The sequence below is a fragment of the Catharus ustulatus genome, chromosome Z (assembly GCF_009819885.2).
Source record: "Catharus ustulatus isolate bCatUst1 chromosome Z, bCatUst1.pri.v2, whole genome shotgun sequence".
Taxonomy (NCBI): Eukaryota; Metazoa; Chordata; class Aves; order Passeriformes; family Turdidae; genus Catharus; species Catharus ustulatus.
The window spans coordinates 18022129-18039120 of NC_046262.2; the positions used below are offsets into that span (position 1 = coordinate 18022129).

General features: G+C 36.8%; 1 protein-coding gene across 4 annotated transcripts in view; it reads left to right on the forward strand.

The window, feature by feature from the left end:
- The window catches only part of MAP3K1 (mitogen-activated protein kinase kinase kinase 1), a 65327-nt gene that overhangs the window by 26227 nt on the left and 22108 nt on the right, over positions 1-16992 (forward strand). For all 4 annotated transcript variants that reach the window (XM_033085906.2, XM_033085907.2, XM_033085909.1 and 1 more), the window contains 2 exons: positions 13097-13247; positions 15127-15333. In XM_033085906.2, the coding sequence (XP_032941797.1) occupies positions 13104-13247; positions 15127-15333 (351 nt within the window). In that variant the 5' untranslated portion in view covers positions 13097-13103. The remainder of the gene's footprint in view (positions 1-13096; positions 13248-15126; positions 15334-16992) is intronic.

A 16992-nucleotide genomic window follows, 5' to 3' on the forward strand; every position in this document is an offset into this window, starting at 1 on the left:
TCTTTGCTTATATGTGAGGTTAAGTGATGTTTCAACCTATCAAAAATGTTTGTAATTATTTTAATTTTGGTGCATTGGATAAAGTTTACTTTTATGCATACCTTAATTTTTTATTAGAAGAGTTAATGTTATAAAAACTTCAGTGGATTCAGCTTTTCTGGTCTCACTGCAGTGTAGAAACTCTACACTGCTTTTGTATCACTGTTCAAAGTTCAGATAAACCTTAGTGTTTCATGAGGGCCTGACCACATGTTTTATATCAAAATTTTAAGTTATTTCCTTTGGGTTTGGAGGCAGTAGTGAAGCAATGAAATGTTGACATTACAGTGCCTGAATATTTAGATATTGTGAACCTCATGTGGGGGCATCCCAGCTTTCTTCCATATATTCAGAATATTCATGAAAGGATTTTGCTATTATTATTTTAAAATTTTTCAAAATGGAAGCTTAATAATAATGTATAAATTTCAGAGGACTGTTCCATCAGAATTAATTTGTAGAGGTCAAACAACTGTGGACAGGAGATAGATGTTTGAGGATTGCATCGATGAGCTTACATGAGTAGTCCACAAAAGCCTACTGTATAGTATTGCAGAACAAACAGTATTTGTCTTTCAGGCTATGTGGGAGAGCAGTTTAAAAATCTGAAAGTACACTTGTGTGTTAATGGGTTTTGTTTTTTTTCTTTAAAGTCATGGACTTCACTGAATGCTGCTATCAGCTGAAGCAGTGCTTGAGGGTACTGCACAAATGCTTAGTAGCTGCTTCCTATCTATAACCTTTCAGAGTCCTTTAATATGGATGAATTTCAATTCTTTATCAAAATTGTCTTGGTTACTGGTTCATGGCTTGAAGTCTTTTCTTGCAGTTCTTCTTTGACTTTATTGTTGAAAAGTTTGGATGGGCACAGACTTAACTGCCAACTACCTGAAAGATGTTCTGAGTAGTTGTTGGTTTTAAGTGACTAAAGAAAAAGGCATCTTAAATGGTAACTGGTATCTTAACTAGCCAATAACATAAAGAAAATCATATTTTTTTTTCTTGAATGCTGACAGTAAATTTCTCATGAAGCAAGAAGTTTAATGGGCAGAGAGTTATAAAGAAGGATCTGTCATTGTGCACTTTTTGAAGTACTAATTACTGTATTTATGATGATTGCCAGTGTTAAATATGTAAATCAAATCCTAGATAAAGCTAAACTTAAAATTTAAGTGCATCATTTTAATTCTGCTGCTTAAGTTCCTTTTTTAAGCTTAAATAGGTGAAAGATATTTATAATTGAAAACATGTTTTTTTCTGCCTGAAGTATACATATATTTATATTGCTGTGCTCCAAATAACTGTTGTCATGAAACCCACTGGAAATGGCTTTGGTGCTTGTCCTATAAACAGTGCAGTAGTTTTCTCAATGAGAAAGTAAATGAGCTCTTTTGTAGTCATACTTATTTTGTAATTTCAACAATGTGAGGCTGCTTCTTTAAAGACAACGATTACAGTAATTTCACGATTATAAGCCGCACCATTTTGACTAAAATTTTGGTCCGAACCCAAAGTGCGGCTTATAATCAGGTGCGGCTTATATATGGACAAAGAACAAAAAGTTGCTGTTTTAGTTTGGAGGACAGGTGTCTGCTCAGAAAGGCAGGAACTTCTCTTTGAAATGGAGAATGTAAACCCCCTCTCTCCAAATTATTATAATTTGGAAATCAAGGGGCTTTCAGGCAAAAATATGGAAATTAGGAATAACAGTTCTTTTCTAGGGAAATCAAAATAGAAATACAGTACTACAAAGAAACAAACTCCAAACCCTGACAAAGTCAGAGTACAACCTGACACCCCATCAGGCAGGATGTTGGTAGCAGTCCCATTAAATGGTGGCTGCATCCTCCTGCAGTGACAGATGTGACTCAGTTGGAGCAGTGCTCCTGCAGAAGGTGCAGTTTCCCTCTGGAGTCCAGTGGTGATGTGGAGAAATTCGGTTTTCCTCTGGAGTCCAGTGGAGAAAGGGGCTCCCTCAGTGTCCCAAAACCTCTGTTTTTATCTTGGTAAGAAATGTTGGGCTCTTCCCCCTGGCTGGAGCAACTTTCAATGGGATGCAGTAATTTTATCAGTCACACAGTGGCACTCAATGGACCATTAGCAGACAATGACTCGCTGGAGGAAGGATGGGTTGTGAAAAGATAAAGAACAATGCCCTGCCTGGTTTCAATGGATGGCCCATTAGCAGAATATCTGCCATTGAGATAAGGATCACTGTCCCCAACCTCAACAGATGGTGATAGAACAGATACCTTTTATCACACTCTGTATTGTAAGATGGGGCTTATAATCAGGTGCGGCTTATATATGGACAAAAAACCAAAAAGTTGCTGAAACCCAGAAGTGCGGCTTATACTCAGTGCGGCTTATAATCGTGAAATTACTGTACTTCTTTTGTGCATGTGGGTTAGGATAAATGAAGAAGCTTTTGTAAAGTTACTTTAATGTAATACCTATCCATGGCTATAAAGCAAGCAGTGAGTGCTGCTGTTAGTATTTTTGAAATAAGGATTTTAGAGACTTTTTCAGTTCTATTGTTTAACTTTTTATAGTTGTTTGAAGTCCTTTGTGTGCCCACAAGACTTGTGTTCTATGATTGCCTGTGCTTATTCCTGTTTATAAGTTTCACATTTTTCAAAACTTTTTTCCACCTTCCCTGATTCTTCTGGATGAATTTTAAAAAGTTAAATTTAGCTGCTTTGATTTTATTTAGTAATAATGTATAAAGGTTATTATTGTAAGTCCTTCCCAGCCAAACCCCATGCAGTTACCTTTGGGAGATCTCAGAATGTGGTAAGGAGCCGTAATTGCTCTTACTCAGTTGTGGTGCTGATTAGAGAGGACAGTAAAATACTAACTATCCAGTTCTGGAAAGCCTTCCTCCATTCCTCTTCAAAAGCATTTTTAACAGCAGTAGGAAACAGTTCAGCTTTCTGCCAACTGTACATAGAGGTGACAGGATTGTTACTCATGTTACTTAGTGTTTGTTACTTGTTTTAAAATGTTACTATTTTTGTTCAATGTATTTTTGTGGTGTCAAAGTCCTGTGTGAGGTTAGAGACAGATTTGTTCCAACTACCTGGTAAGTACATATAACCAGAATGTTCGGATAATGCAGTAGTGGGAGATGAGTAAATGTCAGTGTAGATTTGGGGTTGTTCCACAGTGTGGTTTATTTTTTCCAATAGGCCATATCTTTTAATCTTTTCATAGTGCCTTATGCATAGAGTGGCTTTTAGTGTGCAAAGTCGTGGTCTAATCAGTAAAGTGATGGTATTTAAAGAATTTTTGCTAAACAATCACTCAGCACAATCCTGGAGGAAAGATAGTGTTTCTTAAAGCTGGCAAGCATGGGAATATTAAAAAGTCCTTGAATCAAAAATTGCCAAAATAAATGCAAGAAATTACAAGTAGTCAAAACATTTTCTGGTGGACTGCTGAAAGGGAAAAGTAAAGGTGCCACCCGCAGCTTCACCCACAACATTTTGAGTTCACATTAAATGAATGCTATCTGATGAGGTTTTGCATGAAGTGCAGTTTACCCTCCCCACCCCCATCTCTTACTACTTTTTCTGTCATTAATGAAGCCATAGGTTGGGAGAGCTCAGGGTGGGGATCAGAGTGGGATGCAGGGAGTCAGAGTGTAGCTATATGTTCTGAGCACTGTTTTTTATAAGCAGAGAGATGACAGTGGCCCACAAAACCTTCAGCAGGTTGGGGATAGTCTTCTGGCAGTCAGTGTGCTAACTGAAGTCTGAACATAATTAAGGCATCTTTATTCACCACTAGGGACTCTTTAAGACTTAGCACTTCTTGTCAAATACTTCTACTCTTTCATGGACCTGGTCTTGGCAGGACCACGTACATGTCACTAGATAAAGATTAATTAGTTTTGCTAGTTTAATTTTTTAAGAGAATTTCACAGATAGGAAACGTGATACCAGCTAACCTAATAGGTCTTCCTCTTGCATCATCCCTCAAGTACTGCATTAACACTTCTTACTATTCTAGTTCCTCTTGCATAGTATGTCTTGATGAAATCAGACGATTTCTTTTCATATATTAGCATGTTTTGCATAAGTGCAGTATAGTGTCTATATAGTTTGATTCTGATGCATCTTTCTACATCTATGTAATGTTATTTTTCTCTTTCTATGGAGGAGTCCCCATGTTTTAGCATACTGTTATTCACAGTCAGTTGGGCATAGTAGAATGTATTGTGCCTAGGAACCTGGGATGAAATGGTTAATCTGAAAACTTGAACGCAAAGGCTTTCTGATCAAATGTGGTTTGCATGGAACAGTGTCTTTCCTCAAGTCACTGATGACAAGCTGGAATTCTCATAAAGTAATACTTCTCTTGTGTTATGCTTTCACACTGCTATGTGAATGACTCTTCAATCTGTAAGTCCATTTTTAAGCAAATACTGAAGATACTGATTTTCCTTTGCCCAGACCCATATCATACAGAAATAAGCTCATTGTATTTTTACTCTGACAGTATGTAATTTCTAATTAGTATCAAGAATTACATTGCGTAAGGACTATGCATTACTTTGAATTAAAACCTTAAATACATTGTTATAAGTGAGATGTGAAAGCAGCAAAGTTTTAAAATAAAATCTCAGGAATTCACTGAAGATGATATGAAAAAATGGTATATTTTTAAGCAGTATATTTACTGTCCTGTATTGGCTTTCTTCTTTTATAGAGCCTTGGTTGATTATTATGGAAAAACGTTTTTATTGCTTGCTAACTGCACAGATTTTTAATTTTTTTTAATTTTTAAAAATTGTCTCACTAAACACTCTCTTCCTTATCTGGTAAGATTCCTGTACTTATTTTCTCTTTTTTCTGTAGATTTTAAAGAAGACAAAACAGGAGTTACTGAGGCTGTATCATTTTTAGCTGTATTTTCACAGAAGGTTTGAATGCCATTTCCTGTGATTTTTTTTTTTTTTTTTTTTTCATGGCAGCTTGTTGTTAAAAAAATAAACATTTGCAATAGTAGCTGCCATCATTTAAGTGGGTGTAGTTACTGTATGGTTGACCTGTGGTTAGATTAGCTGACAGATACCACCAAAAGGTCTCATTGTTCCGAAGGAGGCACCCCTGTTCAGCACAGAGCATTCTATACCTGCAAAGCACTGCGTGTGTGAACATTAAGGATCTGCAGAACTTAAATCTGAATCTTCATGGTGAGAGCCAGTTCCCCTGTGGCTTCTCTGCTGATTAGAAGATAAACGCTCTTCAATATGTATCCACCCTAAGTGGTTTGGGGTAGTATTTTTTCACCCAGCAGTTACTCAGAATAGGCTTGCAAGGAATTTTTAATGTTATTTCTCCATCATAGGAAAACTTTTTGTGACAGTCAGAAATCTGTTTGGAAACATTTAGCCCACTTTGGCTTTGGAGCAAAATTCAGTGTATGCATGAATCTTCAGAGCACAGGGCCTTTCTAAATGAGTCTCTGTCAGTGATCAAGACTTATCTCTCTTTAGCAAGTCAGTGCCTGTTTAGTATAGCTTACTCTTTCTATATAATGGTAATCATACTAATGATATAAATTCCCAGTGTGACTTGGATTGATAAATATATAGACAAGAAATATGAAAAGAGGAAAAGAAATAAAGCTTAAACTTTAAAAAATGAGTACCGAATAACAAAACATAAATAACAGAAACTAATTGGGGTAGTTAGAATGCTAGGGGCCTGCTTCATGACTTCCAACTGCTACTTTGGTACACCTAATTAACAATAATAACTGATTTTAGTTGTCATCAGTGAGGAAACTTGCTAAGAAACAAGTATAACCATGGTGAGAAATAATGATTATCATGAAAGCATGTCAGTCAGGTCATTCTTCAGAAAAGAGCAGGAGGAGTCTTTTAAAATTAAATTCCTTTATGCATCTCTGGTCTTGTTTTGTGAGACCAGAACCACCAGCCATTAAGACTTAAAATTTGTAGAGGATGTTATGTTTCTTTTCTAGAAATAACATATAAATAAGCCTCAAGTTTTTTTCATTTGCCTTCTTTCATTGTTTATTTTATGATCATATTTTCCTGAGAGAACTTTCCAGTAGTAATCTCTGAACATTTGGTATCTGCTGATAATTCTGCCATTTTGAACAGGGCCAAGAACATTCTAAATTTTTTCTCATTTATAGCTATTACAGAAATCTCTTAGTAGGTTGTAGCTTTTAAATTTTATGTAGCTTATCCTGTTCAACTTGCTTGTATCCTGTCTTGTTTCCGCAATTCTCACTGAAGGTGGAGAACATAATATGCATGTTTTACCTGCTTAACCCTACTATCTTAAGCTGACTCGAAGGATAATTCTTTTGTATGAAATATCTGAAGTTCTCCACTGGTGACAGGGGATTAAAATTGGCTAAGAAACTCTTAATCCCGTGCATTATGTGTGGAGATGTTTTACTCTTCTCTGACAGTCACCTAATATACAATAAGAAATTTTCTCTTTAAAAAATAGGACAGACACTTGAAACAATAGGGTATGTACTCGACATATAAAAATGATTTCCAACGAGAGCTTTGTTTACGGACTTGTGTTTTGGGTTTTACCTTACCTTTAATTCTCATCGTTCTGTTAATGAGTTCAGACTTCTGCATCAGCCAGGGCCATATCTGCTCTGACCTGATCTTTTCTATGTGTTGGCAATCACATTTCAACTAGTACTCCTAATTTGAGCTAGGATAACCATAATGAACCTGAGGCAAAAGATCAGTTTGGTGCCTAAGAGATCAAACTTCATTCTAGAAGTGAAGAATTTGATTCTGTTAAAAGGGAAGTTGACTAACATGGTATGTAAAAAGTGAAAACTTGTTCTTACACTTCAGTAGAGCTAGAGGATGGCTCTGGTGGGCTAACCTGGGGGAAAGAATTCCTAACACCTATGCTTGAGACCCTATAACCTGGTGCAGAGGAACAAATCATATAGCTGTCAGTGAGCACGTCTGTTCAGTCTTTGTAATAACATTACTGCTGTTCTTGAAGTAAGACCCAGTGCACATTGCACCACAATGGGGATAGGACTTGGGTATTCTGTTCAGCTGGTGTAATGTGAGCTGGGCATAGTGGGTTCTGCTCTCTGCTGGGATGCTGAAGTTTGTCATACATTAATAAATATATGAACCTTTATCATCTCATTTTGGGTATATTAAGCAAAACTCAAAATAATTAAACTACACAATTATTAGTACCTTTGGGTAAATTATTTCCTCCTGTAAATTCTATAAGTTCTGCTCAATAGTGGCTTAAACTTCAAGGGTTTTGGAGATAAAGTACCAAATTCTCTTTCTAAAGAATTTAGTATGAAAGTGTGGAGTCTGAGAGATCATGTAACATTACTTCTGTTTTTCACATCTTGAAAACACCTATGTGTACACCCTAATCCATCTGGACTGTGACTGGTCCATAAATAATGTTAGAAAGAATTAGAGAACCCTAGGAACTTCGTGTAATACTGGTGTGAAATGTCTGATAGGCTTCTCTCCTGTGTATTTCTTTAAAAAAAGCTATTGCATTAGCTTTGTAGCAAGTATTTGTTGCAAACAGAGGTTGCTGTTTCTTGTTTTGTAGGAGGGCTCTTTTTCCATGGCTACTGAATAATGTGTCTCGAAGGATTAGCTAGGTGGTTAGCTAGAGCAAGAAATAAACATTTTACAGAGGTGAATCTGACTTCATAGGAGCTAGAAAATCTGTGCATACCTCTGTATGTTTTGACATCCATCTTTGGAGTTTTGAGCCTTCATCCCTGAAGCTTATAGGAGGGATGATCCGTCCTGAGCTGGGCCTGTGAGGTTCTACTGAAGGGGATGGCTCAGTTTTGTAGTTAAAACTTTGGCTGTGAACACTGATTGTCTCATTAGCAGTTAAATACTCCCTTTGACATTTGCACCTTTTGACTTACCAGCCTTCAAGGGAGCACTCTTAACAGAATAATACAACTAAATTTCACACTCCTACAACATTCAGCTAAAGTCTGTGTAGCTGTTTTAGGAAGCCAGGTACCTTTGTCTTTAAGTTGAAGTAGCACATTCAATTCTATTGTTAAGTGGCACTTGCTGCCATTTATTAAAAGGTTGAAAAAATTCCCTGTGCCATAGCTGATATTTTGCTTTGTTTAAAATGGATACACAGGGTTAGATGATAGATGTCAGCAGTAGTGAATCAGCAGAAGGAGCAGGAGTCTTGATAGGAGGACAGACCATGACTTGTCCATCTTGCTCTGTTTTTTATTTACTGATTTTGATTTCATTAGAAGTACTGAATGGCAAAAGAGAAACTGTGAGCACTACTGAAACTATTAGTGGCAAGAAGTTACCTAGCATACTAGTAACTGACATCCTCAATTCAGGGAATGGCTAACTCTTTTGTCCCTGTTCCTCACACTGAGCACTGCTCCTATGTGCCATCCTCCTGGCTGGCCAACTAGCCTGTTTCTGGTGATGCCTGGAACAGAGACCAGACAGAGCAAAAAGAATAATGTCGGTTTTTATTGGAAGGATATACCTTGGGCAGTGCAAGAGCCTGGCCGAGGCTGCACTCCAGTTGAATCCAAGATGGATCCTGGTCATGAGTTTTTACACTTTTACAAGTTTTGGTTCATCTACAAATTGGGGTCATTTGTCTAACCACAGCCCCAGGCCATGAAGTCTCAGTCCCCTGGCTTGCCCCCATCCTGTCAATATTGTTTGTGCTTTTTGGGTATTGGTTGTCCTTGATTCTCTAGCTAGGAAGGGATTGTTTTGTCTAACTACCCTGTGAAGAGAACTCACTAACACCTAACAGGAAGTTTCAGAGTTACACCCCAAGCAGCAGAGAATCTGAAAAATATAAAAACTAAAACCCAAGGCATCACTGGGACCTGTTGAAACTTGGGTTGCATTTAGCTGGGTGACCTTAATTCTTAATTCTTGCTTAAGATCCTTAGAATCTTTATATCCCATCTAAGGTCACTTCCAGTTTTGATTGTTACAATAGATGGCATTTGTATTGAACAGATTATATAATGTCTGCTGTATTTGTTCTTTCTCATCCAGTGCTCTTCCATCAAACCTGTTACTAACTGCATTGATTGTTCTAGCTGCTTTGTGACCACTTTTGTTCATAATGTTTCTTGTGGTTCCCCATGGTTTGACCACTGCTCGTATACAAGTTACTTTTGCTAAATTGCTTCAGATGAATGTTTAAAAAGAAAAAAAAAAGCCCAAACAATTTAACAGCTAATAACTTTTCTTTGCTATGATTGGGTACTTGTGGATATAGCAAATATAACTTTTCTTAGTAAATTGACTCCTGTTTCAGAGCTTGCCTTTTTCCTGTCTTCCTGCTGCTAATAAAATGTGATCCAGTCTGACTATTGGATAAAGCGTTTTTACCCATTTAAGAGAAGCGAAGACATCTAACTGTTGAGAAGTACAGTGAAATGTACAATTGGCAAATAAACTGGAGCTACAGTTGAGCTTTCATATATCCTTATATAACTTTGTAATAAAAATACTTGCAGAGAATTGGTACTAAATTCACTAAGCTATTATAAGTACAGTTTGCTTTTGTACTTCACCATAGTTCACTAAAATAGCATGTGTACTGCAAACCTCTTTATAAAATGCTGAGTCATTGATCCATAGAAAACAAGTTATTAATGATCTAGCTACTCAATTGCTGTTTGCAAGTCTTCAAAATTAAGACAGAAATGAAGGACATTTTGCACTAGAAGGAGATGTTGCAATAGATTGTTTCCATGCAGTATGTTAATCTTACTGTATTGAGTTTTATAGTTCATGAAGTAAATATTCCGAAGTGAATAATGGAATTATTAAGCTGCAGATCAGTAATCTTATGCATTCAGTATTCATCACACTGTTGACCTTGCTCAGTACTCCAAAACTCAGTTTGGACCCATTTCTTTGGAATTTCTTGACTATTAATACAGGAGCTGGTGTCTGTTGGTTTGAAAATATCAATACAAAGAATTCAGAAGATCCTGAAGGGGGAGGGAAGCCCAGTTAAAAAGTTAAAATTTAGCCAAAAGAAGTGTCTTTTATCTTTTTTTGTTTGACTCACGAGAAGCTGAAACATTTAAAAGCAAAATCCTTGCTTCCTAATGAAGCAGAGGGGCGGGCTGTTGAGAAACATAAGGCTGTTGAGAAATGTAAGGTTCCCCCTGGCATTTTCTCTAAGGTTTGTTTTTAGCTTGCTCATTAACTTTGCGCTGCAATTCAAATAAAACATCACCTGAGAGTCACTTAAGTACATTTCTATCATGAATGGTGCTGCTCTGTAAAGATCAAAACACTCTGTACACTGCAGGATGAAATCCTTGGTGGAAAATGCTCTGGACTTCTTGTTTTTATTTTGTGCTGAGGTACAGTGATCTGGGGGCTAGCAATCTAGACACTGGCTGCTGTGTAGAAAAGTATCAGCTTGCCTGGAATAGATGAGGGAGTTTGCTTCAGATGCTAAATTTAAAAAAGCCAACAACAACAAAACAAAAGCAAAAAACAAAACGTGCAAGTTCAGGGTCACAAGATGAGGATGTCTTGCAGTATATAGGAGTTTGGTGCAGTAACAGGAAAAATATTTTTTACGCAGACCCAGCAGATACGAATATCTATATTTTAGGCAAGGCTTGAGTTAAAATATGAAGTTGTTTTGATCACTTACAAGGCTGTGTTCTATAAATAAAAATACGTATGTACAGGTCTACATACAACTTAAATTCTGCATAACATAACTGATTTACTAAGCAAAAGCTTTCCGACACAGTTGATCTTTCCCACCTGCATGTAGAAAAAGCACAAGAGTTCTTTGTGCAGACAAGAGTAGATCGGTTTAGCTGTCACATGAGAGGAAGATAGCTGCTTCTGCTTTTTAGAGAACAAGAAGAGATTGTGAAGCCTTTACTGTTGTATTACATTGTTCATGAATTCAAGTCCAAGGGCCTCTAAAAGACTTTTTTTATATCAGTTGGGAAGTTAATCATGGTTATATGAACAAATGAAATACTGTGTCATTCTTTCACTGCTGATGTGGTGTTCTCTGTCTAGTATATTAAGTATTCATGCAACTTGAGATGGGTTGTGCCATGAAATAACTAATATAAAAAATAGAATAATGCTATTTTAACTTGCACCTATATTACTTCAGAGCTGTGCTGTTCTTATCAAATATTTTTTGTCTTTAAACAGATTTTTTGACAGGAAAAAATTTGAAGTTGACTCTTTTTATACAGTGATTTCTTCTGCATTTGAAACTTCTAGGCACATTTTTCATTTGGACTCTATCAACTGCTATAATATCTTTGTTTTTCATTAATTATTACTACTTTTTGTCTCTGTATCTAGAAGCAATGTTATGGCATTCACTTCCATTACTTTTAGAATATTAGAATTAAGCAAACATGAATGCTTAACCTCTAAAAAAAAATTAATTCTTAGGTGGATTGTGTTTCTACTTAAAAACATTTTTAAGTCCTTAATCACTAGAATCACATAGTTCTGCTTATCTAAAATCAGTTATTAACAGTAGGTTTAGAAATTAGCTTGAAAGAAAATATATTTTCTTTACAGTGTCCATCTGCTTATTACGTTTCAGCACTGAACAGGAAGAATCATTTCCTGCCTCAGAATCCTTTGTTTCCTTTGTCTCTACAATGAGAGAAGGAAAAAACCACCAGTACTCTCCTTCTGACCTGCAAAGACTTTTCAATTCCTTTAAAGTACAGATTTGTGATAAATGACCTGATTAATACAATGCTGCTGAAGACAGGAATTGTAATTTTAGCATCAAATATTTATTGCAATAAATATTGCAGGGAATATATTTTTAGGTGATCATAGAGTACATAAATGCAGTTGTGACTGCCTGGTTAAATGTTTTAAAAGCTGAGATTGCCTGGAAGAAAGCAGTGTTTGTAGCTAAATTACTGTATACTCTTCTTCTTTAAGTTGTGATTTTATTTTTGAAATAAAACTTAATGCTGACAGTTGGCTTAATCAAGCTTGCTTATTTTTAAAGAGCACTAGCTTCAAGAAGGTGGGTGGCGATCATGTGATGCTGCTTAAGAATGTGGTTTTTTTGGTGATTTAGCAGATAGCTCAACAGAATCAGGAAATCTTCCAGACTGTTCATATTTGTTTTTCAGTGTCTGACAGTATTTTTTGCTTAATTGTTGTTGCCAGCAATCACAAGGAACTACTTTGCTGTAGGTTAAAAAGTACAAGCCCAGATGGATTAAATTTTCATTTTACAGATATGAACTTGCTGTGAATTTTGCTCTTATTATGGCTGACTTTATGAGCTGTTGAGTCATTAGAACTCACAAGGCTACTAGCTTCAATTTTGTGACTTCTGTCTGTAGTTTGAATATACTGTAGGCCAGGTTGGATGGGGCAACCTGGTCTAGTGGGAGGTGTCCCTGCCCACAGTGAGAGGGTCAGAACTAGATGATCTTTAAGAGTTCTTCCAACCCAGGCCATTTTATTATTCTGAAACTTACTGTGTGTGTTAGTGTATTAGTTTACAAGTCTGGGGGTTTTTTGAGCAGAGTTAATATATGAAGAGGCACTAGGTATATAGCTTCATGCTCGTTCATTCTATGACTATGGGAAATTTTCAACTTTAATATAAATTAATTTTGTAAATTATTTTAAAATGGAGATTGCAAGCTTCGAATTGCCAAGGAATGCATGAATCATTGCAACACTTGTGAAACCTTTGATGAATGGCATGACATTACACAGAGGGTCATTTTTGTAGCGGTTTTGTATTTGCCAAGGTCTTAATTTTTACTGGGTGTTCAGTGCTGCAAGCAGTGCACACATTTTAAAGAAATATCCCTCTAAACAGGTATTCTGCATCAAATGGCAGAATAGCTGTTAAAAGGCTTCTTGCAGTCTGGTGGAAATAACGTTCTAGCAGCTGCATTGCAAGGAGAGGAGGAACAGGGTGGCACAAAGTTTAAGAATGCTGTGGCCTTATACTTTAACTGAAATTAATTGTGCTTATGACTTCTTTTTTCTTTGCTGTAGTCGTGACATGGAGAATAAAGAAACCCTTAGGGGGTTGCAGAAGATGGATGACCGCCCAGAAGAGCGCATGATCAGGGAGAAACTCAAGGCAACGTGTATGCCAGCCTGGAAGCATGAATGGCTGGAGAGAAGAAGCAGGAGAGGCCCTGTGGTAAGTGGCACTGGTGGAAGGAGAGTATCTGTAACAGCTATTACAAATAAAAATCAACTTCTTTCTATTAGAAACCTCTTTTTCTGAGCAATTTCCCTGCTCTTGCTTGTGGCGCTCCTGTCGGTTTCCTAGGCGGTGTTTAGCAGGACGGCGTGGCTCCCTTTCCGGGATGCCCGGGGTCGTTGCTGTCTGTTTCCAGCCGTGGCGGTGCGCGCTGAGCGCCCGGCGCGGCCGCGGCACCGCCGCCCTCCAGCGGCTCCGGCCGGGGCAGCTCCAGCCGGGAGCGCCCGAACCGCCGGCGCCTCCCGCAGCCCTCCGGCCGCTGCTTTGGCAGAAATGGCTTCCCGGCGCTTTTAAGAAACCTCAAACTTTTTAAGAGTAGTTCCAGTTCTGTTCAGCGTAATGCTGTTTAATTAATAGCCAGTACTTACCTGTGAACGTAATTGCATTGGTTGATGTGACTCCCACGTGCCACTAATGTACTTAAGATCACCTGATTCAGTAGGCAGGTGTTTGGGGACAGCTTTTGTGGAGCAGAAATAAGAAGGTTCTGTTGTGAGAAATAACATTGAAAATACTTACAAGTGCTCCAAACCCCATTACCTCAAAGGGTCAAATGACATAATTTTAACTTAGAAAATTTAAATGCTTTTGGGTTACTGAGTAGCTTGGAATTACTTCCTTGCTCAGCCCACTTCCCTTGAGATTCCTGTGTGTGTTAATATTGTTAATGTTTGATGCTCCAGATCCTCAATTACTATAATTTGAATTTTTTTATGTTTTCAAGCACAAGTAGTTTGTCCATAGGTACATTAATTTGCATTTTGATCTTCCAGGCAAGGAGAAGCATTACTGTAATTGGTAGAAGGGGAAGAAAAAAAAGTTTTCACTGCTCTTTATATTTCTGTTTTATCCTGTTCACTTTCATAACTAGACACTGAGTCTAGATGTCTTTTCCTACCCTGAGGAGAGAAAGCTCAGTTTTTGTCTTAAAGAGACCTCTTGAACTTTCTAGGAGAGATCTGCTCTGCTTTTCTGAGGTGTTGCTTGGAGCTTCCTTCCAGTGTTGAGTCAAGCCTCTGAGACACTGAAAAATGTAGAACTAAAGCTGAATCTTCCCAATGTGACTATTTTTAGTTCGATTCCCAAGGATGTTACTCTTCTTATGCATTATGTGGGTCTGACTGGCAGAAAGCTGAAAGTTGTCTTGAAATATTCCAATCCTCAGTCAAGATTAAGTGTTCATGCAACAAAGCACTGTTGTGTATGTCCTTTCGCTTGAGCACCCCCTCTATCCAGATTGTGCAGCACCATGCGCAGTGGTTAGCTTAGATACCAGATGTGGTGTAGCTGTTTTGCTTCTATGGCAGACAAAAAATGTGAGTGTGGTTTTTACAAAGAACAGCACGTGTAATTTTTCTGGATTACCTCCATGTTTGAAGTCTTTATTTTGCAAAAGTGTTGTACTAAATAAATAGTAGCTCTAGTATTTTTCAGCTGATGCCATGTAGAATGGATGGGTCTAGTATTATTGCCACAGTACCTGTAAAGAAGATAGTTCTCTTGGCTTCTACTATCCAGGTGGGGAAACGGCTATTTTTGAGGTTTCATGTCTGATAATTATGTGAGTACTTTAAGAATCAAATCAGTTGCTGCCACGACTAACATAAGCTGCACAAATGGACAGGAAGAAAGGTTCTTGCTTTTGTGTCGCGTATAGATCAGTAAGCAAATCCCTCTTAGATGTTGGTAGTATAGCCTAAGAAATATTTGGATATCTGTATAATGGCTTAATTACAACAAAATAGTTATTAATTTGCTTTGCTTTAATGTAAAATTACTAATTAATAATTTTAACATGTGCTTTGATTCCTGCCAGGTGGTGAAACCTATCCCTGGAAAAGTAGATGGATCAGAAATGAACAAACTCTGTCTAGATACTCAAGCTGAAGGACAGAACACTGCTTTGTCACCTACACAGAAAGGAAGACGTAGTCCTTCTCCTAGCAGTTCCTCTTCATCATCTGCTAGGACAGTTAAATCTGAGTCACCAGGTGTTAGAAGAAAAAGGGTATCTCCAGTGCCTGTAAGTTGCAAGCTGTGATGTAATTTTCAATTTGGCTATATTCTGTGATCTTTTGCTTGTGGGGCAGTTGGTCTTCCCTTTGTAGAGCAAGATGCTGATATAAAGATGTTATTACAGGATATCACTTGAGTGACATACATTGGTCATGTCATATTTCTCATGTTTTATTTCTCATGTTTTCTTTTTCCTGCAGTCCTGCTTTCATTTGTTATTGCTAGAAAAAAAATGAAGAAATATAGATACTCAATCATGAATACATGTATGTTCTCTAAGCTTGATTAACATGAAGAAGTGCTGGTAGTTTTTTTGTTGGTTTTGTTTTTTGGGGTTTTTTTGGGTTTTTATTTTTTGGTTGGTTGGAGTTTTTTTTCTTTTTTTCCTTTTTTTTCTTTTTTTTTTTTTTTAATAGCTGTAGGTTATTTACTGCCTGTCAGATCTGTGGGCAGATATATTCCATTGAGGATAGGACTGTGAATGAGATTGAAATTCCTGTAGAGAATTCTTACTGGTAAACTGTTGTGATCCTCTATTTCAGAACTTATCTTCATGTTAGGGAATTAGGGAAGGCTTATGTATGTATGTTGTTAGAAGTCTAAAATCACTATCACTGCATTCTAGAGAACATCTAGAATAGAATGTTTTGAGCGAGAGTAGCTGGCTTAATGAAAGAATATCAAGAGTATATTTTGAGAAATAATATCTAACAAGCTAACTTGTTGTAAAAATGCTCATCAACAGTTAAATTTACAGTGCAATTCACAGTGCTATTAGAGGATAAATAAGATCTAATTGGTTTTATTTTCCCATAAACAAGTTTTTCCAGTATCAGTTAAAATATGTACTGCCATTCTTCTCCACTGGAGACAAGTTACAGCACAGCAGTGCTAGTCCTTTCCTCTTGACAAGAGAAATTGAAACGTTAAAAAAAGAAAACAACCATTTTTAATTGGTTGGGGTTTTTTGTTTTATATTACATTTTCACATTAAAGACATTAAAAATATAATAAAATTTATATTTTACTTATATGATGGACAACAAATTCATTACTTTCATCCTTAACATGAAATTCAATGCATATACATAAAAGCAGAACATATGAAATGGGATGGGACCATTAATGCATCTCGTAATGTTAGAGATGTGAAGAATTTAAATGAAGACAATCTTCCTAAAAAGTTAGGGCTATTGATTTTTTGATTAAAAAAAACCCCAAAAGTATCCTCATCTAAAAGTTGTTTCCATGGTGAAAAAGGAAGAAAGCTGAATAGATTTTTTTCTTTTTTTGGAATTTCCTTAAACTTTTGATCTTTGAACTTGTATTCCCTTTTTTAAACTGTAGTCATAGCATTTTTTCATTTATGAAATACATTAGCATTATACCTTATAGAATAATCTCCTTTATTGATTAATAATCCCTAATTATCTTCAGATTGAATTATACTTGATAATTAAGTAGTAATATGGTAAGGCAACCAATGGCAACATGAAAATAAGAAGCAATTCAAAAGACTCCTTTGGCGTCCCAATGTCAGACAAGTTTCAGCTACAGAATTTCAGTTTTCTTCTGCCCTTGAGTTCTGGGCATGGGAGAAAAGTAATTATTTTAAATTGTGTAGTCTAAGAGATTATAGTAGTTGCAGGTTTTGGGGACTCTTACT